At 39.4% G+C, this 25,692-nt stretch overlaps 2 protein-coding genes across 2 annotated transcripts in view; both read right to left on the bottom strand.

Annotated features, from left to right (window-relative positions):
- Positions 1-1,303: 1,303 nt before the first annotated feature.
- On the bottom strand, positions 1,304-13,690 carry LOC132154624 (PAS domain-containing serine/threonine-protein kinase-like). Its single transcript, XM_059563259.1, has 20 exons — positions 13,451-13,690; positions 13,079-13,251; positions 12,160-12,374; positions 11,824-11,991; positions 11,491-11,628; positions 10,622-10,756; positions 10,029-10,209; positions 9,536-9,720; positions 9,140-9,251; positions 8,946-9,047; positions 8,607-8,781; positions 5,301-6,244; positions 5,030-5,205; positions 4,659-4,814; positions 4,301-4,426; positions 3,326-3,460; positions 3,036-3,235; positions 2,301-2,434; positions 1,682-1,825; positions 1,304-1,522 (listed from the first exon to the last, which is right to left on the bottom strand). Exons 2-20 carry the CDS (start codon positions 13,239-13,241, stop codon positions 1,338-1,340), a joined length of 3,774 nt encoding a protein of 1,257 aa, XP_059419242.1. The 5' UTR covers positions 13,242-13,251; positions 13,451-13,690; the 3' UTR covers positions 1,304-1,337.
- A 346-nt stretch (positions 13,691-14,036) lies between these two features.
- The window catches only part of LOC132154642 (voltage-gated potassium channel subunit beta-1-like), a 42,162-nt gene continuing 30,506 nt past the window's right edge, over positions 14,037-25,692 (bottom strand). Inside the window, exons 9-14 of the mRNA XM_059563287.1 lie at positions 23,890-23,975; positions 17,158-17,278; positions 16,990-17,084; positions 16,318-16,438; positions 15,435-15,523; positions 14,037-15,087 (exon numbers count right to left, since the gene is read on the bottom strand). Of these exons, the coding sequence (XP_059419270.1) occupies positions 14,998-15,087; positions 15,435-15,523; positions 16,318-16,438; positions 16,990-17,084; positions 17,158-17,278; positions 23,890-23,975 (602 nt within the window). The 3' untranslated portion in view covers positions 14,037-14,997. The remainder of the gene's footprint in view (positions 15,088-15,434; positions 15,524-16,317; positions 16,439-16,989; positions 17,085-17,157; positions 17,279-23,889; positions 23,976-25,692) is intronic.

A 25,692-nucleotide genomic window follows, 5' to 3' on the forward strand; every position in this document is an offset into this window, starting at 1 on the left:
ATAAAACCATACTACAGCCTTTCTTAGAACTACATTTTCTGAGACATTTTACTTTTAAGCACCTACTGGGTATTTTTAGTGGATATATCAAGTCAGTTTTCCTCAAGTAAAATATAATTGAAATAAGTAATTAATAACTGGTTACCAATACCCACTTGTATAAAATTCAAAGCATTGATATTTGGCTAAAAATCAACCACTGGTGCTGCATCCCTTTACCTAAACTCACTACTTAAGAGTGCCCAACAGAAGCTTGTGTTCTGCAAGTGAACAGCGCATCATAGTGAATTTGTCGCATGTTTAATTAGATAACAGATAAAGAATAGTTTTAAAATCAGTATGGAGTCCTGTTTGTTTTGATCTGTTGTTTCTTGCAAAATTAGTCTTAGTTTTAACAAACTTTGTTTTAGGAGATTCATATTGACAAGCAGTCACATATCCTATCATAATATTATATGAGCTATTATTTATTCATTTGATTTTTATGCGATTTATCACAATTGAATGTTAGTACTGAATTCAATGATGAACTGCCTTTAACTGTCATTTTGCATTATTCACAAACTGTTTTCCTAATTAATGTTCTTCAGTTGCTTTGACAATCTTTTTTGTTTAAAGCACTATATAATTAAAGGTGACTTGACTCCATCCGTTCCGGAGGTTTGAACGGAAGACAAGACGAAAGTGAATATAAACTGCTAATACTTTATTGAAGAATTCAACTGACATTAACACCTGATTGAGGCTTTACAAAGCCTGTGAATAAATTGAAAAAAAAAAAAAAAAATTGTGAGTAACCGACAGCCAAAGTACACTGAAATTATGCCAATAATTTATTCATAGGATAAACATTTAAAAGTTAAAAATATTTAAAATATTCATAATTTTAAAATGTAAAAAAAAAAAAAAAAAAAAATCAACCTAAAATTATTTTCCAGCTCTGAAGGCCTAATAACAAACACCCTCATCAAGGTCTAGTGCATGTCTCATGTTTTAACAGGACAATTCTTGTGCTCAACACCACAGCATTACAACCAACAGCAAGAATTTTCTACATCTCAGAATACAAGGTTTTAAAAACTCCATGAAAGGTGAAAAGCAACATTCATAAATACACTCCTATTCCTTCACCGAGATAAAGCTGTTTCTTAGCAACACAGATGGCTTCCTTTCCCAGTAATGCTTTCCTTTTGCTCTTTGGACGGACTGGTATCATCAAGGAGGACAGCGGCAGGAGAGTTCTGCAGACATTGTGCATTAGTGCTCATTGTGACATTAGATGTAAATGTCATAATTAGTTGAGCAGAACACATTAGTATTTCTTTCACAACAGCTCCTCACTCATCGGTGAGATATTTCAGCAGCTCGGACTGCAGCGCCGCCATGGTTCTCCTCTGTTCCTCATCCTCATCTTCATCTACTAAAGGGGTGTCCTCTGAAGTGCTCAGATTGTTTTCGAGGTCCAGGTAGAGGATATCTGCCCGGTGCACACATGAGTTGGACTCAACATGTTCTGTGGATACTGAGAGAAAATCATGAGATAAATGATGCAGATCTTTTTTTTTTTCTTTTTTTGTTTTTTAATTAAAAGGTGTTTGACTGAGCTAAGTATTATAATCTTTTTGGAGGACGAAGGCATAAATGTCCAAAATATTAAATGATCTAAAACCAATAGTCTTACCATCACTAGCGGGAAAGACCTCTCCCCACGAGTACTCTGCTAGATTTATGGGTTGCTGAATCCACTGCGACTCCAAGAGCTCCTCTAGAGTCATTCTTTCATCAACCACTGGGTGCAAAAGACCAGCCAACAGTGCATACAACTCTAAAACAAGCACACAGCAACAGGTTGAACACAATAAATAGTGTTTTTGCAGGTTTTATTTAAAAAAAAAGCAATGTTCAAAATTATATGTCTTATTTTTCTGGGAAATTATTCAAAAAGAAGTGTTATGATTAAAACGAGAACAAATTTCTGCCAACGGGCTTGGATAATGTAAAGGGAAACAAGTCTTAACGCCTCACTGAGGGATCTCTTAAGCATAAACTCAATTTTGCTCAATTTATCAGAAAAAAAATACCTTTATACCTTCATTTTGCATCTCAAGTAAATGCATCTTGATTGATTGCAGTGCATGCAACATTACATGGCATGTCTGTGAATTTAATAGTTTCAGCTCCAATTTAAGAACTTTTTAATGCCTTCATTTGTTGGAGGTGAGAATTAAGACTTTTTCAGACCTACAGAAACCTGTGTCTCTAGTTAGTGTTCATAGCTGTGATGAAGCAGAACTTTAAACCTGTAGATATCGGGCATGGAGGGTTGAGTCGGGCCTGCAGGGTTTCCTCCACACAGCCAAACGGGTTTTCACTGAAGAGTAAGGTGTATAAGAACACTCCTAGAGACCACATCTCCAGCTCTGGACCCTTGTATCTACATACATCAAAATATAAAATACAAAAAATAAAAATACATAAAATCTTATATTTTGCCTGTATATACAAACAATGCTTTCAATATTATTCTTGCATTAATCTAACATTCATCTCCACAGGCTTTAAGTCAACATAAAAAAAACCTTTCTTTTTTTTTTTTTTTTTTTTTTTACACGGTGATGTTGCAGGTTTCCCAGTTGAAAAGGGTATTCTAACCTATTTCAATATCCAAACAGGATTAATGAAACCTGAGTGAATAATAATTGTTAACTTGTCTCTACATTTTTATTAAGGGTAAATAAAGAAAGACCTACTCTGATGAGTCGTGCACATGAATGTTCAAGGGCTTTGTGGTGATCTCAGTCATACAGTAATTAATGTACTGCTTATTTTATAGACATGAATATATAAAGGAATAGTTCCCCTTCAGTTGCTGGTCCCCACTGACTTCCATGGTATGAAAAAAAAACCTATTCAAGTCAAGCAATTGAAGGTGAACTATGCCTTTAACCGCCTGATCTTATCCTGTTTTCTGTCCTCATCAAGCTTAGACACACAGAGATGGAACGGAGATGTCTGTGTGATGCTTCAGTACGTACGGGTTTCCCTGAAGCACCTCTGGTGAGCAGTACTCCAGAGTACCACAGAAGGTATAGAAGAGCTTTCCGGGTTCCAGCAGGGCAGCAGAGCCAAAGTCGATCAGCCGGATGTGGAATTTAGAGTTTATGATGATATTTTCATCCTTTATGTCCCTGTGGAGCACTCTTTTGCTACGCAGATAACTCACTGCAGCTACCAACTACGCACAGACACATACAGATGGACATCAGGGAAAAAGTGATCCAATTACAACTTCTATACGCAACAGTTCTCACAGCCTGTTTCTCACCTGTCTGAAGATGTAGCTGGCTAGAGGCTCATCCAGTCTTGGCTGCATGTCGATAAACTCAAACAGGTCTAGCCCATCCCCATGCTTCTCCATGACCATTTGGAAGAATCCCTCATTCTCAAACACCTCCAGCACCTGGAGCAAAAAAGTAATACACTAATAAACACAAAGAGTGAACAGACCATAACTAGCATTTTGGCAATGTTCAATATAAAACTTGACAAATAATCCAGAAAATGTACAATATGAATATTATATCTATAAATGTATTGTTCAAATGTTTGGGGTCATTTTTTGACTTGCCAAGTCTGTCTGATCAAGCTAGTTGATCAAAAATATAGTAAAAATAGTCATATTGTGAAATTTGTTTTATCGTATTTTTAAGTGAACAATAATTTTTAAAGTTCCTAATATTGTTTTGGGCATCTCCTACAATAAGTTTATAAAAAAAAATCTGCTGTGATTGGTCAGATAGCCCAGTTTGTTGTGATTGGTCTACCTTGTACAGTGCGTTTCAGAAACGACTCGCCCTTTGCCGTAGTTCTGTATTTTGAACGATCGTTAGAAAATCTAAACATCTATTATTTATCATACTTACAGTATGTGATTCAGTAGAGCCAGCTAAACCAAATAAACTGGGTACTGAGCCATCTTTCAAGAGCAAACATTTTGAAAAAACCGCCCCGAGATTTGAAAAGTCATCCAAAAAATTACAGCAACACAGATTGGGGTTGTACTGTTGTAGTACAGTGAAACAATTTATTTTAACCACCGATTCTTTGCAGCCTAAACTTCACAGCAAGGTTTTAAAGCATGTGAACAGATTGAAATAGACATTCAACAACAACATTTGCATTTAAGGAACCTAATGGCCAAATACTTTTATTTTTTTAGGAGGCTGTTTTGCATCATTTACTTTTGGCAACAAAATATTGTAAATATTTCATATGAACTGAAGCCGTTCTCTCAGCGTACCTTCACAATATTGGGGTGTTGCAGGCGAGCCAGTATGGCCACTTCTTGACTGACCCGACCCAGATCAGGATCATCCACCCAGCATTCACTCACCACTGCACTTTTCCTAATGAACTTCACAACCACCTGAAATTGAAGTGATAATAAATTCAACATCTCTTCACCAGCTCATATAATTGTCCATAAAAGACTGAATACACAATACAGCAATGACACGGACTCAGAGTGTAAATATCATCTCTTAAGAACCCTGAGCAAAGGTTTGAACAACTGACGTCACTGTTGTCAAGTTATTATCTCGCAACCGGATGAATATGAGTGTATGAATAGCAGTGAGTGCAGAAAGAGCGTCACTGACTTCCTGTCCATCTATCCGTCTTGCAGCAAGCCAGACAAAACCAAAGGCTCCCTTTCCAATGGAGCGCAGTGGATGGTAGTCTTCTTCAAACTGACCCTCACATGCTCCGGACTGCTCCAGGTCCACAGAGGAGCGTAAGGCATCTGAACGAACTGCCTAAATGAGGAAGAAAGGAAGGTTGCCGCTTTATCTTAAATGCAGATACTAAAGTTATAGGTCACCCAAAATTACCCTCCTCACTCATGATGTTCCAAATCTGTACAACTTACTTTCTTCTGAAGAACTCAATAGAAGATATTTTGAAAGAATAACATTTTTGGTTGGACTATACCTTTAAAAGAGCTCAGTTTTAAAGTATTCAGGCAGCTTACCTCAGAAAGGCTACAAGCAAAGGCCTCTTGTTCTGGGGCTCCAGTCCTCACTGTGGGAGACATTGTGCTCTGTAGAGCCTCCTGGTGGTGGAGCAGGAGATGACTCCCACTCAGCCACAGACAGACCAGGGAGCTACCGCTGGACAGGGACACCCAGCGCACATCACACTGCACCTCTACACAGAGTCAGAAAATTACCACGCTATCAGTTGTATTCATGTAGTCATTATTGGTCCCTAGTATAATTACAACAGCTACACAGTTGACATACCAACTGGTGTTCCATCGCTGTTGTAGCAGGTCACATGAATCCTGCCCTCTGGAATGGAGGAGTTCACCTTGACCTTCTTCGGAGTGGAGGTGGAAGGAGTGTCACCTGGCAACAAAATTCCACCCCTCTCCCTCTGGAGATCCAGAACACGGTCGATAGCCTGTTCCGAAAAGGAATTCCACTGTTCCTGAAGCTTGGTTAAATGATTTATTGGATGTTGCTCTAGAGTCTTCTGCTGAGGGCTTGTTGTCTGTTCTTGCTCTAGTGGTGATGGGGCAGGATTTTGTATCGTCTCTTGCTCTGGGCAGCTTTGAGCTTCTGCTTCAGTTTCAAATTCCACAACGAAGGGTGAAGGAGTACGCAGGAGCTCAGCCGTGTCACATGAGCTAAGCGAATGGTTAAGACCTGCAGATGCACTTAGAATCTCAACACTGTCATTCAGGTTCATCTCTGACATGGCATGAACAATGACATCTCCATTAGAGTTCAAATCCAGAAAGGTACTGCCCGATTTTGCTAGCTGACGACCTTGCTGAGACTCATCTAACTTTTCAGGACCAGAACCGCCCACAAGCTGCTCGCAGAACCCAGACGATGACCCACTGCCTAAAGAAATCACCTCAAAGCTGGAGTCCTGAAGCTGGGCTTTCTCTGAACACTGGCAGGCCTGTGTGTGAGGTTTTGGATGTGGCACAGTGCCAGAGGAATGTACTGGAGCTTCTTTATTGTCTGAGTTTGGGGCCTTGGAGGCATCTCGCCTAGTGAAGAGCTGCTCTGATGGGCCACAATGAGCAGAGCCAGTAGCGGAGAGGCAAGCTTTGTGGACTTCCAGGGACTCTACCAGAGCAAAGGTCTGTAGCAGAGCGGTAGTGGAGTTGGCGGAGTCAGACACTTGAGCAGTCACATCCACAACCTGCTCAAAAAGCTCTGTAGTGTCATCCAACCTGAGAATAACAGAGAGAATGATGACAAATAAAGGCAATCTGCACTTGTCATCCATTTTCTTTTTTCTGGAACATCTATATTGTCAAGTAGGGCTGGGCGATATATCTAACGATATGATCATGCTCATCTAGTCAGGAAATCTGGCGCTAAACTGCCATCACCTGCTTTCAAATGGAGCGGCACTTAATAGACAGAGCCGTAGATCACTGACAAACTACGCAATATCACGTTCATTATCGAAGGCGATTCATCTATTGTCAAGGTAACATTTCTTATTACCATGTAGTTGATTTACTAAAATAAATACAACTAATAAAATGTAATATAAAAATTAAGACATTAATAAAATTAAAATGTCATCAAAATGAAAAGGGAAAATATATATATATATATACATATATACACAGTACAGACCAAAGTTTGGACACACCTTCTCATTCAAAGAGTTTTCTTTATTTTCATGAATATGAAAATTGTAGATTCACACTGAAGGCATCAAAACTATGAATTAACACATGTGGAATTATATACATAACAAAAAAAGTGTGAAACAACTGAAAATGTCATTCTAGGTTCTTCAAAGTAGCCACCTTTTGCTTTGATTACTGCTTTGCACACTCTTGGCATTCTGTTGATGAGCTTCAAGAGGTAGTCACCTGAAATGGTCTTCCAACAGTCTTGAAGGAGTTCCCCGAGAGATGCTTAGCACTTGTTGGCCCTTTTGCCTTCAGTCTGTGGTCCAGCTCACCCCTAAACCATCTCGATTGGGTTCAGGTCCGGTGACTGTGGAGGCCAGGTCATCTGGCGCAGCACCCCATCACTCATCAGTCTGGAGGTGTGTTTGGGGTCATTGTCCTGTTGAAAAACAAATGATGGTCCAACTAAACGCAAACCGGATGGAATAGCATGCCGCTGCAAGATGCTGTGGTAGCCATGCTGGTTCAGTATGCCTTCAATTTTGAATAAATCCCCAACAGTGTCACCAGCAAAGCACCCCCACGCCATCACACCTCCTCCTCCATGCTTTACGGTGGGAACCAGGCATGTGGAGTCCATCCGTTCACCTTTTCTGCATCACACAAAGACACGGTGGTTGGAACCAAAGATCTCAAATTTGGACTCATCAGACCAAAGCACAGATTTCCACTGGTCTAATGTCCATTCCTTGTGTTCTTTAGCCCAAACAAGTCTCTTCTGCTTGTTGCCTTTCTTTAGCAGTGGTTTCCTAGTAGATAATCTATCATGAAGGCCTGATTCACACGGTCTCCTCTTAACAGTTGTTCTAGAGATGTGTCTGCTGCTAGAACTCAGTGTGCCATTGACCTGGTCTCTAATCTGAGCTGCTGTTAACCTGCGATTTCTGAGGCTGGTGACTCGGATGAACTTATCCTCCGCAGCAGAGGTGACTCTTGGTCTTCCTTTCCTGGGGCGGTCGCATGTGAGCCAGTTTCTTTGTAACGCATGATGGTTTTTGTGACTGCACTTGGGGACACTTTCAAAGTTTTCCCAATTTTTCGGACTGACTGACCTTCATTTATTAAAGTAATGATGGCCACTCGTTTTCCTGTACTTAGCTGCTTTTTTCTTGCCATAATTCAAATTCTAGCAGTCTATTCAGTAGGACTATCAGCTGTGTATCCACGAGACTTCTGCACAACACAACTGATGGTCCCAACCCCATAAGGCAAGAAATCACACTTATTAAACCTGACAGGGCACACCTGTGACGTGAAAACCATTTCAGGTGACTACCTCTTGAAGCTCATCAAGAGAATGCCAAGCGTGTGCAAAGCAGTAATCAAAGCAAAAGGTGGCTACTTTGAAGAACCTACAATATGACATATTTTCAGTTGTTTCACACTTTTTTTGTTATGTATATAATTCCACATGTGTTAATTCATAGTTTTGATGCCTTCAGTGTGAATCTACAATTTTCATAGTTATGAAAATAAAGAAAACTCTTTGAATGAGAAGGTGTGTCCAAACTTTTGGTCTGTACTGTATATAAATTAAATATTAATCAAAAACTATAAAAGCGTCACAATGATACTGCTACAGAGTGCTTTTTAATAATCGCACATGCGCAGTAATTTACAATAATTCAATTGCAATCATTACAAGCAGCAAATGCTACCATATATTTGATTATATTTAATAGTTTTTTATATTACTTAATATTTTATTTGAATAATAAACCCATTATGATTTTTATATGATCTATGAGGATTAAAATAAATAAAACACATTTAAATAATAATGGGTTTCATTTCCACATGCTGACCATGCAATTTACCCTTAATCTGTGCATATTAACAAATAAGGGGAAAAAAGTAAATGAAAGGAATAAGTGTAGTATGTAACCCATTCAGTGGTGTTTTGGTGACAGCAGGTGAGGTCATGGTTGATGGGACACTGCTCTCTTTCTCTAGTTTAGCGCTTGTCCCAGTGAAGATCCTCTTCCCTTTCCCAAGACCAGCTCTCCTACGCATGGCTTGATGCACCATCACACTGTCAACAGCAAGCACTGTGTTTGGATCTGCACGTATCATCCAATCAGAGCAAAAACACTGGTTAATATAAAATGAATAAAGACAAATAAAATAGCAATAATTCAGATAATAATACAAAAATGTAATAAAAAAAAAGAATTAAGTGACAGCAATAAAATAAAATAAATGTGCAATAAGATAAGGAACTCACTACATGTCTCCTGTTGATCTTCCTTAGTTGAGAGCATGTCAGTAAAGAGGGATCGAACATCAGCAGGGGGACAGTTAGCACTAGCAGAACATCTACAGGGCTCTGAGAAGTAGACAGACAGGAAGTTAGGGGATTTTAGCACAGCACCACAAGCTAAAGTGTGTGTATCCTTACAGTCCATCACATCTCTGTACCTCTGCAGCTGTCAGAAGGGCTGGAAGTGTCGTGTGGATGAGCTGTAGGGTGGTTGCTTTGGTCCACAGCACAAACTCGCTCATAAAACGCTGGTATCAGGTATGTGACATTCTACACACAGGTGCACAGGCTTACTGTTAGCATATAAACTAGCTTGGAAACATTTAAAATACATAACAAAAGCCCTTAAAAAATCATTTTAAAATGAAAACTGAAACAGCTCATTTAAAATATTAATAAAAACTATAAAACTGCATCACACTCAAATAACACTGGTTGGATTAGCCAAATCAAATTGGACCCACTAAAACTAAAAGCATATATTTTTTTAAACAGAGTTATACGGACTTAACACAAATCCCAACCTAAAAGGGAATGTCTCATAGCATCTGTACCTTTCCGAGCAGCTGGCTGCTGTTGTATCCAAGCAGCAGAGAGCTGAAGGGGTTGTTGAGGCTGTGAATGTTGCCATTGGGCAGGAGCGTCAGGAGGCAGCTACTGGGAGCAAACACACACACTGACCCAGAGTACAGCACACCTGCGCTGGGGGACATGACACCATCTGCACCTGATTTACCACCTGCAGGACAAGAGTGCACTGCACTGATCACACTGAAATCTAATTCAATTTATTAATAGCAACTTAGTTAATTTGCTTGGACAAATACCGACAAGAAACACAATGAAAATAAAGATTTCATTTATGTCTGAGTAAATATTGGAAAAGTCTATAAATAAATCCAGAAATATCATTCACAGAAGGAAATCTGCATGCATATTTTTATTTTCAATGTCAGTGTGAGAAAACACACACTTAAGGTGAATGATTGTGACTTCAGTCTGTTGAAGCACCTATCAAAACTGCATGCACTGCAGTGAAAGACTGACCTGAAGGAGTTTGGTTGGTCTGTCGACAGCTTATGAGTGAGCCATCAGAAGGTTCTGGATGTGCTGATCCATTCATCTGCAGCGGTGATCTTCCACAGGACACAGCAGCCTGCAGACGGACACATGCTGGCACCACCAAACCACACCTGGCCTGCACACACAATCTCTGAACACGCAACACCTGAAATACAACGGTCAAGAAACAAGCTATATGAAGTGCACAGTTATTGTAAATTAAATCTATTATACACTTTTGTAAATTGAAATAAAGCTGAAATAAAAAATAAATAAAACATTACATACATAAATTTGAAAAATGTTGCCTTGGCAACTTACTGAAATAACGTTGAAACACTAAAATTACTAAATGGGGGAAAAAAAAACAAATAAAAATGATTAAACAAAATCACTAAAAATTATACAAATTAAAATGAAAGCTGAATGCATAAAAATAAAGGCTAATTCTAAATATTAATAAGAAATAGAACCAGTCTGTTATTTTTATCATCATTTCTGTATCACTAGCATGACCAAACGAAACTGCAAAAATGCCAACCGTTTCCTTAAGGATTTTTTTGAGACTTTATTGTGACCTTGGGAGTTGTCCTGCAGTGGAAGGGGATCTGTAGTGAAGGCATCAGAGACATGATCGACAGCCCAGTTATCTCCTCTGTAGCGTGGTAACCATAGAGATGGGCAAAAGCGGCATCACAACTGAGGATTCCGCCCTGAGGAAACAGGAGGAGGGGCTAAAACTTTTCTGGCCAATTAAGCAACAGCTTTACACAACAATTTTCTTTAGAGGTACACTTCTGTTTAAAAGTTTGGGGGTCGGTAAGATTTATTTTCAATGTTTTTGAAACGTCTTTTCTGCTCACAAAAGGCGGCATTTATTTGATCACAAATACAACAGAAATATTGTGAAATATTATTACAATTTATAAGAAATGTTTTCTATATTTATATATTTTAAAATGTAATTTATTCCAAAATGCAATGCTAAATATTCAACATTAAACATTCAACATTACTCCAGACTTCAGAGTCACATGATTCTCCACAAATCATTCTAACATGCTGATTTGGTGCTTAATAAACTTTTAATATTTTTTTACTTTACTTCAGATTGCTACGTTGAAAACAGGTGTGCTGCTTAAAATGTTTGTGGTAATCATGACTTATTTTTTCAGGATTCTTTGATGAATACAAAGTTCAAAAGTGTAAAATACTTTTAAAATACAGATACATTTAACGCATCCTTGCTTCTATCTTACTGACCCCAAACCTTTGAATGGTAGTGTATATTCCTGTTAAATACGGTTTCTTTAATTCTATAAATTCTTTATTGTGTAATATCAATATAAGCTTAATTAAGGTAATCAAATTAGGTTTACAAATGCTAAATTAAATACATAAGGACAATCTTTCAGTGCACTATTAGTTGCAAGGGAATGAGTCTCACATTTTGAGTGAATGTCACACGTGCTGTGATTCTCTCCACTCGCTCCAGCAGGAGCTCGAAGATCTGCTGCCGCTGCTCCAGTATCTGAAGCCACACAGACACAGGAAACTCAGCTCCTGTCAAACTCACTGCGCTCACCTGTGGAGAGAATGAGCCAGAGCTGGGCTTTAATTACTGATGCTCACATCCAGCACAGGAAACCAGAGATCAGAGCCAAGGACAAAACACACAGTGTGGAAGAAATATTCAAGACTCAAATAATGATATTCAAAATTCAAATCATTTTGTGACAGCTAAGTGAATTGTTGTTTAATTAACCACAGGGTTTCATACCACTTTGGCAGAAATCACAACTAGGTTCCCATCAGAATCCAGTGTCTCCTCTTTCAGGCCCTCCTCAAGCATCTGACTGGCTTTTAGGAGAGAGGTCAGCTTCCGGCCAATCAAATCACTGTATGCACACTCAAACAGCTTACAAGCATGTTCATTTGCATCCAAAACCTTTCAAAAAGAGATAACATCAATAAATAATTGAAATCTTTTGTAATAACTCAATAGTTCAACGAATAGGCGAGCAGCTTAAAGTCCAGGCAAAGAATCCAAAAATGTGGTGTAATATGGCCTTTGTTTAATTGGTAAAAGGGCTTTGGTGAAAATAATCGTCCGTACCTGTAATGTGGTGCAGTTAATGGACAGAATAGCTTTATTAGGGTTGATGGTGAGAGCTGTGCCTCTCTTCTCTGGAGCAGTACACATCAGCTTTTTGAGCAGAGAGCTCTCCAACACTAGAGACTGAGTAGATGATGGAGACACAGGGTGGAAGCAATGCAGATCAGAGATCTGAAGATTCCTCATCGCCACGGAAGAACCAACATGAGAATCACCTTTGGGAAAATAAATGAGTAAAAATGAATAGTCTGCAAATTAACTCTTCGGTTACTTTTCCATATTACATTTTCTTCTGTGGAACACAAGGAAGATTTTAAGGAGAATGACGGCTTCAGTCACCATTGACTTGCACATACAAAAGTTTAGGGTCAGTCCTTTTTTTCTTTTTTTAAGAAATCAATACTTTTGTTCAGCAAGGATGCATTAATTTATCAAATTGACAGTAAAGACAATGATATTACAGATTATTTATATTTCAAATTAATTAAATGTAAAAACAAAATACAAATATTCCAACCCCTAACTTTTGAACAGTATATATTTTTTCCACACAGTGAAAGTGAATGGTGACTGAGGATGTTATTCTGTCTTATACATTATTGTGTTCCAAATAAAGGGATACAAGTTTGAATAAAAGTATCACAGTCACCCGTTTCGGGCTAGATATTTCAGAAACAATCTTCTTCAGCAACCACTCTGAAACTCTCTACTGAATAACCATAATTTCGATATTTTTTAAAACACTTGGCAACAAATTCTTAAGAGATCTCCAATGTGGTACCATTATATTGTTACAACGACTGCTGTATGCTGCACTGTTGTAATTTTGGCAAGCTTCATCTTGATTATTATATATTATTATATAATTTCCAGGATCTTTTCAGTGTCCACACGTGTGAAAGCAGTCTGTCTGGCCCACCTGAAGAGTCCATGCGGTTGAGAGTGCAGTTGCGTGCGGAGGGGAATGACTGGTTCATGCAGAAGGAGTCGGTCTTCATCATTCTGCTGATACTGCAGTCGTCATCAGCAGCACACACACTGTCGCCCCTGGGGCTGCTTCTCCGACCGTGCATCAGCCACATCGCCGATGCGCTTTGAATCAAAGTGGACAGTCATAAATAAGATCTAAACCAACGCCGTTATTGTTTTCGAGACTAGCTAGAACGCTTTGATCATGTGTGTATATATATATATATATATATATATATATATATATATATATATATATATATATATATATATCTCATTACAAACTAACACAGTCATTGTGATTATAAGAAGTGCGACTCACCCACCACACTGCTCGTTTCAACAACTTGCTGTGCTTTCAGTTTGCTGCCTGCTGCCTTGGAGGCAGAGAGAGGGATGGTTCCTTTTTTCCTTTTAGACGGCTAAATTCAATAATAAATAACAAAGCAAACCCTCGTTTACAGGATTTCGCAAGTTTCAATGGCCATAAACAGCGCTAGCTCGAAGTGTTTGCGTTAAGTATGTCACGTCCTACAATGTTTGGCGCGTATGGAATCGAAATAAGGTGACGGGAGGGAATGAACCAATGAAAAACAGAATTTTGAAACTGACAAAACGTTCATCCAATAGAAAACCTAGGTAGACGGGGCTTGTTGCATTAGGGGAGGGATGTAGTCTCTATGGAGACATAAGTTAATGTTTATGTTATTCAGTATTTTTAGCAGCCTCATTTGACGTCGTTTTTCCGTTCAGTTATGGCCTAGTTTTTCTAACTTTTAAATTAGTTTCGTTTTTCTTTTCGTTTCAGGTTATTTTGTTTCCAGATGACTTTTTTGTGGCATGTTCTTCAAACAGCAAAGTAACTTAAAATGGTTAAAATCATTTACATATACCAAAACACCATAAACTAGAGATGTACATTTTTATTTTAATCTTAAAAGCACTCTGCATAATGCATTAATTAACAGCGTCATAATTAAACGTTTGTAAACATTTTGACCTCATTTCTCACAGACATTAAGTAGTTGCTTTTAAGTAGTTGTGCATTTCTAGCCCTCTCTGGACTCAAGTATGCACTGCCTTGCAGTACAAAAGTTGCCAAATACAGCAGCAAGCATTTAAATCTTTAACCAGTGTACTTTTATCACTGGAAAAGCATTTCAACAACCTAAGTTTCTTTTATAATGTAAATTTAAAACAACAGAGAATTAAGATCAGACATGACACAAATTGCAGGATTTACAAAGGAAACATACACAAACAGTCTTTTAAAAATGTTAAACATTTTGGAGAACAATTAACACAATAACAGCCTACTTTGCTGTTGATGGCTTTTTATTCCAACACATTTTTACCAATGCACACACATCGTACACAGTTTAACTCTACATGCTGCTCTGCCATATATCACAGCTCCTAGTTTGTACATTCTCAGAATGATATGTAGTGCATTTTCCTTACTACAGTGTTTTATAGACGTTAATCAGGGCCATTCATAAGGGCCTGTCTTTCGTCCCTTTTCAGAATGGATGTCCGAAGGGTCAAGGGTCAAGACCAGGTTGACTTTGGCATTTATGGGTTATGACAACTGAATACAAAACTCCACAGACGAGGGAGTCCGGGAGCTTCTGTGCTTCACAGGCAGGTGTGTCTCCACAGAGACCTTAATGCGAGGTTGAGCTCAGGTTTAGGTCGGACAGAAGCATGCATAACACTTTAGCATTTCTACTGTAACTGTAACAATGGCTCTCTGCAGGAGAAGTTGACACAGACACACAATGGTGGGAATCACACACTGTGGACACCCGCCGAAACAAGAGGACTGGAACGGGATCCTGAGTCTCAAGGCTTACAAGCTCACAGAAAGGCCTAGTGATGGTAGTCCTTCTTACTCTGGGGACGGTTACCCAGGATTTTGTCGATATCTGAGGCCACGTGAGGAGTGATCTTTGGAAGAACCTGTCAGCGAGATTGTAGATTTAATTACTTAAACACAAGGGATGAATTAAAATAAAAATGATCTTGATTTTTATTTGTTTTAGATTTTTTTAATTGCTCGTTTAATCTAAATATTTTTAAGTTTTAAACCATCTTTATCTGAAGCTTGTTTAGTTGGATCTCTTATCAGTGTGTGAAATTTTGCCTTGGCACATAAAAATAACATCAAGCAATAATCCTGTTTTTTGATGTTTAAATGTATATTAACCCTGTGAGATTCTGAAGACAGGTGTAAAGAGATGAAAGCACAGAGCTGTAACAGGCCACAGTGTGCGAGTGTGTTTGAGATGCTTTGGTAAAACTCTTGCCTGTATCGCCCCCAGGTTCTCAGTGAGCTGTGCAGGGTTGGAGGTCCCCAGGAGAACAGAACTCACTCCTTCATTACGGAGGCACCAGGCTACAGAGGTGCACAGAGAATAGCCAGTGAATCATGGGAATCTCAAATGAGCTGGTGGGATTCTGATCAGGTGCTGCAGCCAAATGCTGCTGTAAGGATTGTTGATACAGGATTTTTTTTTAACAGTACAGTTTTTTTTACAAAATATTTTTTATCAAACTGTTTAAATTGAAAAAAATAATAATAATAATACAATAAATTGTATTGCAAAAAAAAGTATACAATGAAAAAATATAACAAATTATATAACATAAATAAATAAAGCAAAATTGAAATAATTATTGACTATTTAAAAAATACACAATAAAATGTTTTATTAAAAACAATTCATATGAACAAAAAAAATTAGAAAATATTTATTATCATTATTATTAATAAACAAAAATAAAACTACATAAAAATAAAACTACACAACAAATAGGTAATTAAAAATTTCATAAATTATATATTATACATTTTTGAAAAGAATATTACCCACCAGAACATTTATGAAAACACATTAAAACTGTAAAAGAGTCAACACCAAGGTTTTCAAAGTCACAAAAATGCTTCCAACTTCCAAGAAATTGCCAAGTTTGTTTTTTATTATGTAATTGTACCATTCAACCCTCAGATTTGGTGACTTCAAAGCTCTGTCGATTAATGTCAAGGTTTGTTTCTCAGTCAGGAAATGTGCATGCATGAAAGCCGAAATTCAGTATTTTACTCTTATGTAAACAGTGACAGAACAGTTGAGTCACTATGGCAGTGATAATAAGTTGCACTTTGTGACAGTTTAAGTTTTTTTGACCTACCAATGGCAAGTTGTGGAAGGGTACAGCTGAGCTTCTCAGCTATGTGGGTCAGTTCCTTAAGCTTTGCCTGCTGCTTTCTCCCATCCTCGCTCAGAATCTTCTCCTTCAGCCACTGGTATGACTGCAGAGAGAGAGAGAGAGAGAGAGAGTACAGCAAATCTGCCCTGACAGACCTCCCAACCTCATCGCTGTATACTAGCTGAAGGTGTAATCTATGAACTATATGAGCTCCTAAATCACTGGCACTAGAAATCTGGCACTATTTCAGTTGGATAAATATCAGTTTAATCAACACATCTCCATCCTTATGTCTAGGATGTGTCTGCCATGACACACAGGATTAAACAAATTCACTCAAAAATCTAAATGTAATTTACCATTACATCACTCGCTCATTAATGAATGGGTGCCGTCAGAATAAGAGTCCACACAGCTGACTGGCCAGAAGCAACTATTTAAAAACTATTTCCAATTAAAATGCCTTAACGGATTTGTTTCTTACAAACACTGAGCTTTCTGCTTCACAAGATGTTGATTGATGGACTGGAGTTGTGTGAATCACTTGTGGATTACTGTGATGCTTTTCTCCAAATCTATTCTAATCTTGGATGCCCTGAGGGTGAGTACATTTTCAGCAAATTCATTTTTGGCTGAACTACTCCTTTAAAGTACCTTCAAAGAGGCCCTGGAGGATTCTGGGATGCCGTTTTCATATTTCCCTGTGATGATGCCGCAGGCTAGAGGAGACCAGGATACCACACCAACTCCTGTGGTGCAAGACTGTGTCTTTAGGCTGTTTCATAGATCATATTTTAATCATGTGTGTTTATGTGTATATACCAATCTTATGGTAAAGCTCAGGCAGTTGCGTCTCCACTTTATCCCTCTGGAATAAATGATATTCGGCCTGTTCACACACAGGAGGAATCAGATTAAACTGCCTCGCTACAGAATATGCCTCCTACAGGGAGAGAGAGATAACAAAAATGAGAAGAGAATGGTATGAATGAATAAAGACAATAAACAACAACAGCTGTAAATACCCAGAAAACCAGTTTAATATGCATTAAATATGACAGTGTTAAATAATTTCATCATCAGGACTAACTAAAATAACAAAAAGAAGCATTAAAGGGTTAGTTCACCCAGATAGCAAATTTTTGTAATTAATAACTTACCCTCATGTTGTTTCAAACCCGTAAGACCTCCGTTTATCTTTGGAACACAGTTTAAGATATTTTAGATTTAGTCCGAGAGCTCTCAGTCCCTCCATTGAAGCTGTGTGTATGGTATACTGTCCATTTCCAGAAAGGTAAGAAAAACATCATCAAAGTAGTCCATGTGACATCAGAGGGTCAGTTAGAATTTTTTGAAGCATTGAAAATACATTTTGGTCCAAAAATAGCAAAAACGACGACTTTATTCAGCATTGTCTTCTCTTCCGTGTCTGTTGTGAGAGAGTGTTCAAAACAAAGCAGCTGGATATCTATGGGCTGAAATATGTGCCACTAGAAACTGAATTTGAATTGCTAAACTTGAATAATTGCATTGAATAACTGAATTTGAATAACATAATTTGAAAGTGTATTGTTTAATTTGAATCATTGCATTGAAAATCTGAATCTGAATTGTATAATTTGAAATTGTATTTATTCAAAAACTGAATCTGAATTGTGGTCGAATAAAATTTGTCCAATAAAATTTGATCCTCACTTAAAAATAAACTCTCTATATATCTTCACATTCACTTCTCACAATTCAGATTCAGTTCTCAAATTCAATTTCAAGTTACTGAGACAGACATCCGGGTAGTTGGAGGATGAAGGAAGAGCAATCCAGCCCAGATCGATAGATCGGGTTCATTGGCGCACAGGAGCCAATCAGCACCTACGTTTTGAAGCATAGTACGTACCCACCATCAGAATCAGAATCAGAATCAGAATGAGCTTTATTGCCAGGTATGTTCACACATACGAGGAATTTGTTTTCGTGACAGAGCTCCGCAGTGCAACATAACAGCGACAGAACAAAAAACACAATAAGGAATAAAAAATACAAAAAAATACAAATAGGTGGGTAAGGATTGACAATATACAAATTGACAATGTATGGCAGGTATATTAAAAAGAGCATTTATGTATGTACATGTATATTATGTGGAAAAATTGTAACTGTACGCTAAGTATGTGTGTTTGGATAAATAAGTGTATGTGTATATAAATATAAATATAAGTAGTATAGTGTGTTCCATGTATGTACATGTATATTATGTGCAAAAGATTTACGTGTACGCTAAGTATGTGTGTTGGATAAAAAGTGTAGTGTATATAAATATAAATAGTGTAGTGTGTCCCACAGTTATTATCAGCTGTTCATAAGATGGATTGCCTGAGGGAAGAAACTGTTCCTGTGTCTGGTCGTTCTGGTGCTCAGTGCTCTGTAGCGTCGACCAGATGGCAACAGTTCAAAGAGGGAGTGTGCTGGATGTGAGGGGTCCAGAGTGATTTTAACAGCCCTTTTGCTCACTCTGGATAAGTACAGTTCTTGAATAGATGGGAGGGTTGAACCGATAATTCGCTCAGCAGTCCGGACTACCCTCTGTAGTCTTCTGAGGTCAGATTTAGAAGCTGAGCTGAACCAGACAGTTACTGAAGTGCAGAGGATGGATTCGATGATGGTGGAGTAGAACTGTTTCAGCAGATCCTGTGGCAGGTTAAACTTCCTCAGCTGGCGAAGGAAGTACAACCTCTGCTGGGCCTTTTTCACAATGGAGTCAATGTGAATGTCCCACTTCAGGTCCTGAGAGATAGTGGTGCCCAGGAACATGAATGACTCCACTGCAGTCACAGTGCTGTTCATGATGGTGAGTGGGGGGAGTGCAGGGGGGTTTCTCCTGAAGTCCACGATCGTCTCCACTGTTTTGAGCGTGTTAAGCTCCAGGTTGTTGAGAATGCACCAGACAGCCAGCTCTTTAACCTCCTGTCTGTAAGCAGACTCGTCACCGTCCTGAATGAGGCCGATGAGTGTGGTGTCATCTGCAAACTTCAGGAGCTTGACAGAGGGGTCCTTAGATGTGCAGTCATTAGTGTACAGGGAGAAGAGCAGTGGGGAGAGAACACAGCCCTGGGGAGCTCCGGTGCTGATTGTACGGGTGCTGGATGTGTATTTTCCCAGCCTCACTAGCTGCTGCCTGTCTGTCAGGAAGCTGTTGATCCACTGACAGACGGAGGTGGGCACGGAGAGCTGAGTTAGTTTGGGCAGGAGGAGGTTTGGGATGATCGTGTTGAAGGCAGAGCTGAAGTCCACAAACAGGATCCTCACATAGGTCCCCGGTCTGTCTAGGTGTTGCAGAACATAATGCAGTCCGATGTTTACTGCATCGTCCACAGACCTGTTTGCTCTGTAGGCAAACTGAAGAGGATCCAGCAAGGGTCCAGTGATGTCCTTCAGGTGGGCCAGCACCAGTTTTTCAAATGACTTCATGACTACAGACGTTAGAGCCACAGGCCTGTAGTCATTTAGTCCTGTAATTTTGGATTTCTTTGGGATGGGGATGATGGTGGAGCGTTTGAAGCATGAAGGGACTTCGCACAGCTCCAGCGATCTGTTGAAGATCTTTGTGAAGATGGGGGCCAGCTGGTCAGCACAGGATTTCAGACAGGCTTGTGTAACACAATCTGGGCCTGGTGCTTTTTTCCTTTTCTGCTTCCTGAAGACCTGGCGCACCGCATCCTCGCTGATCTGTATTGCAGGTGTGGGGGAGAGGGGGGATGCAGGAGGTGTGAATGGTGAGAGCGCTTGATTGGAGAGGTGTTCAGGGTGGGTTGCAGGAGTTGTGAGTGGTGTGAACAGTTGTTTGGAGAGGCATTCAGGGTTGGTTGCAGGAGTTGTGAATGGTGAGAGCGGTTGATTGGAGAGGTGATCAGGATGGGTTGCAGGAGCTGTGAATGGTGTGAACGGTTGTGTGGAGAGGCATTCAGGGTTGGTTGCAGGAGCTGTGAATGGTGTGAACGTTTGTTTGGAGAGGCATTCAGGGTTGGTTGCAGGAGTTGTTATTGGTGTGAACGGTTGTGTGGAGAGGTGTTCAGGGCAGGTGATGGGTGTTCTTTCAAACCTGCAGTAAAACTCGTTCAGATCGTCTGCCAGTCGTTGATTTTCCACAGTGCTGGGGGGTGGTGTCTTGTAATTGGTGATCTTCTTTAGGCTTTTCCACACTGATGCGGAGTCGTTCGAAGTGAACTGAGTCCTTATTTTTTCAGAATAATTCCTCTTTGCCACTTTGATCTCCTTTTCCAGTGTGTATTTAGCCTGTTTATACAAGACATTGTCCCCCTTCACGTAAGCATCTTCTTTGGCCTGACGGAGCTGTCTGAGTTTTGCAGTGAACCACGGTTTGTCATTGTTGTAATTTAGTTGAGTCTTGGTAGGAATACACATATCCTCACAGAAACTGATATATGATGTTACGGTCTCTGTGAGTTCGTCCAGATCGGTGGCAGCAGCTTCAAAAACACTCCAATCAGTGAGGTCAAAACAAGATTGTAAATCCTGCTCTGCTTCATTAGTCCATCTTTTTACAGTCCTTAATACAGGTTTAGCTGATTTTAGTTTCTGCCTGTAGGTCGGTATAAGATGAACCAGAAGGTGATCAGAATGTCCCAAAGCTGCTCGTGGAACAGAGTGAAATGCATCCTTTATTGTTGTGTAACAGTGATCCAATATATTACTGTCTCTTGTGGGACAAGTAACATGCTGTCTGTATTTTGGCAGTTCACGGGAGAGATTGGCTTTATTAAAGTCCCCAAGAATGATTAAAACAGAGTCTGGGTGTTGTTGTTCTGTCTCTGTGATCTGCTCAGCGAGTTTCTGTAAAGCTGAGCTCACATGCGCTTGAGGAGGGATGTAAACACTAACCAGAATGAACGAATGAAACTCCCGCGGCGAATAGAACGGCTTGCAGTTAATGAAGAGCGTTTCGAGATTTGAGCAGCACGTCTTCTTTAACACAGTTACATCTGTACACCACCGTTCATTGATGTAAAAGCATGTCCCGCCGCCGCGCGATTTCCCCGTTGATTCTGCGTCGCGATCCGCTCTAAACAGCTGAAAGTCCGGCAGATGGAGCGCGCTGTCCGGTATGGTGTCATTCAGCCAAGTTTCCGTGAAACACAGAGCAGCAGAGTGGGAGAAATCTTTATTTGTCCGAGAGAGCAGAAGCAGTTCGTCCGTTTTGTTGGGTAGAGAGCGGAGATTTGCCAGATGGATGCTAGGCAACGGCGTTCGAAATCCGCGTTTTCTGAGTCTCACGAGCGCTCCCGCTCGCTTTCCCCGCCTGCGCGTCCTCTTGAAGCGTGTGATCAGGGCAGCCGCTCCGCCGACAAGAATGTCCAGCAAAACATCAGAAAAGTCGAAAACCGGTGAAATATCGGGAGATGTGTGTTGCCGAATATCCAGCAATTCGTCCCTGGTGAAACTGATTGCAGGAATATAACTAAAGACAGGACAAACTAACAAAAACACAAAAACAACTGCAGAGCACGTCACGGAGGCAGCCATCCTGTATCGGCGCCACTCAGAGGACAATCTGAATTGTATCAGATTCATCACCATGAAACAAGGAAGAAGTGCTTGCTTGAAGAAGTGCTTTTTTTCTGGATAATAAACGCCAAGCAAAGATGTTGTTACCAGAGCTAGTACATAACCACAAAAACGTGGGATAATAGCTACTGTGTTTGCAACACATCGAGAAAGATGTAATTTCCCCCGTTTCTACAAAACAGCTACACCATTAAACTAAAGATCGTTAGATCGTGAAAAAAAAAATTGTCATTACCATATTTGTCCCAGGCGGATCCATGGTGGTCAAGTCAGTCGGCAAGGCAAGCACTTCTTCCTTGTTTCATGGTGGGTACGTACTTTGCTTCAAAACGTAGGTGCTGATTGGCTCCTGTGCGCCAATGAACGCGATCTATCGATCTGTGCTCGATTGCTCTTCCTTCATCCTCCAACTACCCGGATGTCTGTCTCAGTAACTTGAAATTGAATTTGAGAACTGAATCTGAATTGTGAGAAGTGAATGTGAAGATATATAGAGAGTTTATTTTTAAGTGAGGATCAAATTTTATTGGACAAATTTTATTCGGCTACAATTCAGATTCTGTTTTTGAATAAATACAATTTCAAATTATACAATTCAGATTCAGATTTTCAATGCAATGATTCAAATTAAACAATACACTTTCAAATTAGGTTATTCAAATTCAGTTATTCAATGCAATTATTCAAGTTTAGCAATTCAAATTCAGTTTCTGGTGGCACATATTTCAGCCCATAGATATCCGGTTCGCGAACGAATCATTCAGTTCACCAAATCGAACTGAATCGTTTTAAACAGTTCGCATCTCTAATACGCATTAATCCACAAATATAAGCTGTTAACTTTTTTAATGTGGCTGAAACTCCCTCTGAGTTCAAACAAACCATTCATGTACTCAAACAGTACACTGACTGAACTTTTGTGAAGAGAGAACTGAAGATGAACACCGAGCCGAGCCAGATAACGAACAAAACATTGACTCATTCACGAGTCAAGAACCGTTTCTGTCAGACGAGTCCGATTCGTGAACTGAGGAGCTGATGATACTGCGCATGTGTGATTCAGCGTGAAGCAGACCGACACACAGGGCATCTGAACTGAACTGATTCTTTTGGTGATTGATTCTGAACTGATGCTGTGCTAGTGTTATGAGCGCGGGTAAACCGAAGGCTTGAATCAAGGGCAATCATCGCAAATAACGCCATTATACGTCGAGCGAAAAAAGAACCGGTGAACCGTTTTCTTCAACCGGTTTATTGAATCGAACTGTCCGAAAGAACTACTGGTGATCCGAAAACCGATGCAACCGGTTCTTCACTCGTAAACGAGTCAGTCTATTGTTCGCTATCTGGCTCGGCTCGGTGTTCATCTTCAGTTCTCTCTTCACAGCAGTTCAGTCAGTGTACTGTTTGAGTACATGAATTACTCCGGGATATTGGTTTGTTTGAACTCAGAGGAAGTGTCAGCCACATTAAAAAAAAGTTAACAGCTTAAGTCATTTGTGGATTAATGCGTATTAGAGATGCGAACCGTTTAAAACGATTCAGTTCGATTTGGTGAACTGAATGATTCGTTCGTGAACCAGATATCCAGCTGCTTTGTTTTGAACTGTTTTACAACAGACACGGAAGAGAAGACAATGCTGAACAAAGTCGTCGTTTTTGCTATTTTTGGACCAAAATGTATTTTCGATGCTTAAAAAAATTCTAACCGACCCTCTGATGTCACATGGACTACTTTGATGATGTTTTTCTTACCTTTCTGGACATGGACAGTATACCGTTCACACAGCTTCAATGGAGGGACTGAGAGCTCTCGGACTAAATCTAAAATATCTTAAACTGTGTTCCAAAGATAAACGGAGGTTTTACGGGTTTGAAACAACATCAGGGTAAGTAATTAATTACATAAATTTGCTATCTGGGTGAACTAACCCTTTAAGGAAAAGTGCACAGAAGTTTGTCCTCTCCACTCACCATGATCTCCATCGCTGACCAGCGTGACGTGCCCCAGTACATGGACATGCCATGGTTAATGACATGCGTCATGGCTCTCACTATCTCTAAAACACAAAACACACATGTACAAATAAAAATATCAGCCAAGCTTCTGAATTGGTTTGATTTACAGATTCAAAGTGCCAGAGAAAGCAATTGTGTCTGGTCACCATTAGATGGCGCTGTGTACATATTCTCCTTTTGTTGAGTAGACATTTCTATTAAGCAACTTGTTTCATTTTTTTTTTTTTCAGATTGACATTTTTTTATTGATTCTCAAACTTTCCAGAATGCAACATAACATATATGTACAGAATCAGCTTTTTTTCCTTTTTTCCTCGGAAACCCCCCCACCCCGGTCACAACAACACAAATAAGTACAATTGAGATAACTCCCGGCATACAATGATAAGGAAAAAATAAAATAAAAGAATACATACATATTCCACCACATGTTAGGCTTTTGAGTGTGAGCAAGTTTCTTATAAAATTATTACTTCCCATTTTCCAAATAATTTATATATCTGGACCATTTCTTAAAGTATTGATTTACTTTATCAGTCTGTTTATAAGACATTTTTTCAAATGTCGACACTCTACCTAGTTCTGTTAACCATTCTTGAAAAGAGGGGGCCTCCTCTGACTTCCAACTCCTAAGGATTATTTGTCTGCCAATCAATAAACTGGTTTGTACCCAGTGCATTATGTGCTTGTCTCTTATTGCATTATCTGCCCATCCCCCTAAAATAAACAATTGAGGGCATAATGAAATATTAGTATCCAAAATTGTGCAAATGTGTTTATGAACTTTTTCCCAGAAATCCTGAATTTTTGTACAGGACCACAGAGCATGAATTAAATCTCCATCCCCAGTATTACACCTCCAGCAATGTGGTGTATCTTTTAATCCAAGCCTATACAGTCTGGAAGGAGTCCAGTAAAAACGGTGCACAATCTTAAACTGTATAAGACGGATCTTTGCATCCCTAGATGCCGTTTTGACATTCTTTAAAACTCTATTCCATTCCTCATCATCGAATATCAGATTCAGATCTCTTTCCCATATTTTCTTAAGAGCTTGTAAAGCTCCATCACCAAGACTTTGAATCAACCAGGAATAGTACACTGATGCTTCATGGCTCTTCCCATATGCCGACATTACCATGCAGTGTACATCTGATGACTTAGGAAGCTGTGAACTAGAACCAAAAGTAGTGCAAAGTAAATGTCATAACTGTAAATACTGGAAAAACTGGGATCTAGATACACCATATTGCTGTTGTATGTGTCCAAATGACTTCAGACTGCCATTTTCATAAAGGTCGCTTAATATAACAATACCCTTCTTAATCCATTCCTTCCATAAAAAGGGGGTTTTATTAATACGCAATTTAGGGTTCAACCAGATGCTTGAGCAAGTATTTAGGTAAGGGTCACAGCTTCGCATACGGGACACTTTTAACCATACTGTCTGCAAGTGTGAAATAATAGGATGTTTTTTCAACTCTCCTTCCAGTTTAATAGACAGACTCTGTAACAATGAAATGGAAGGCAAGATAGATTGTTCTATCTTATACCAGGGGGGGGGCGCGCTCCGGAGGAAGTGACAAATGAGCCAGGTGTCTAAGACTAAAAGCATAATAATAAAACAAAATATTAGGCAGGCCTAGACCACCTTTCTCGACAGGTCTCTGTAGCTTATTAGAATGCATTCGAGGTCGCTTACCATTCCAAATAAAAGCCTTACACAATCTGTCAAACTGTTTAAAGTAGGAGAGAGGT

The sequence above is a fragment of the Carassius carassius genome, chromosome 12 (genome assembly GCF_963082965.1).
Source record: "Carassius carassius chromosome 12, fCarCar2.1, whole genome shotgun sequence".
In the NCBI taxonomy this organism is placed as follows: Eukaryota; Metazoa; Chordata; class Actinopteri; order Cypriniformes; family Cyprinidae; genus Carassius; species Carassius carassius.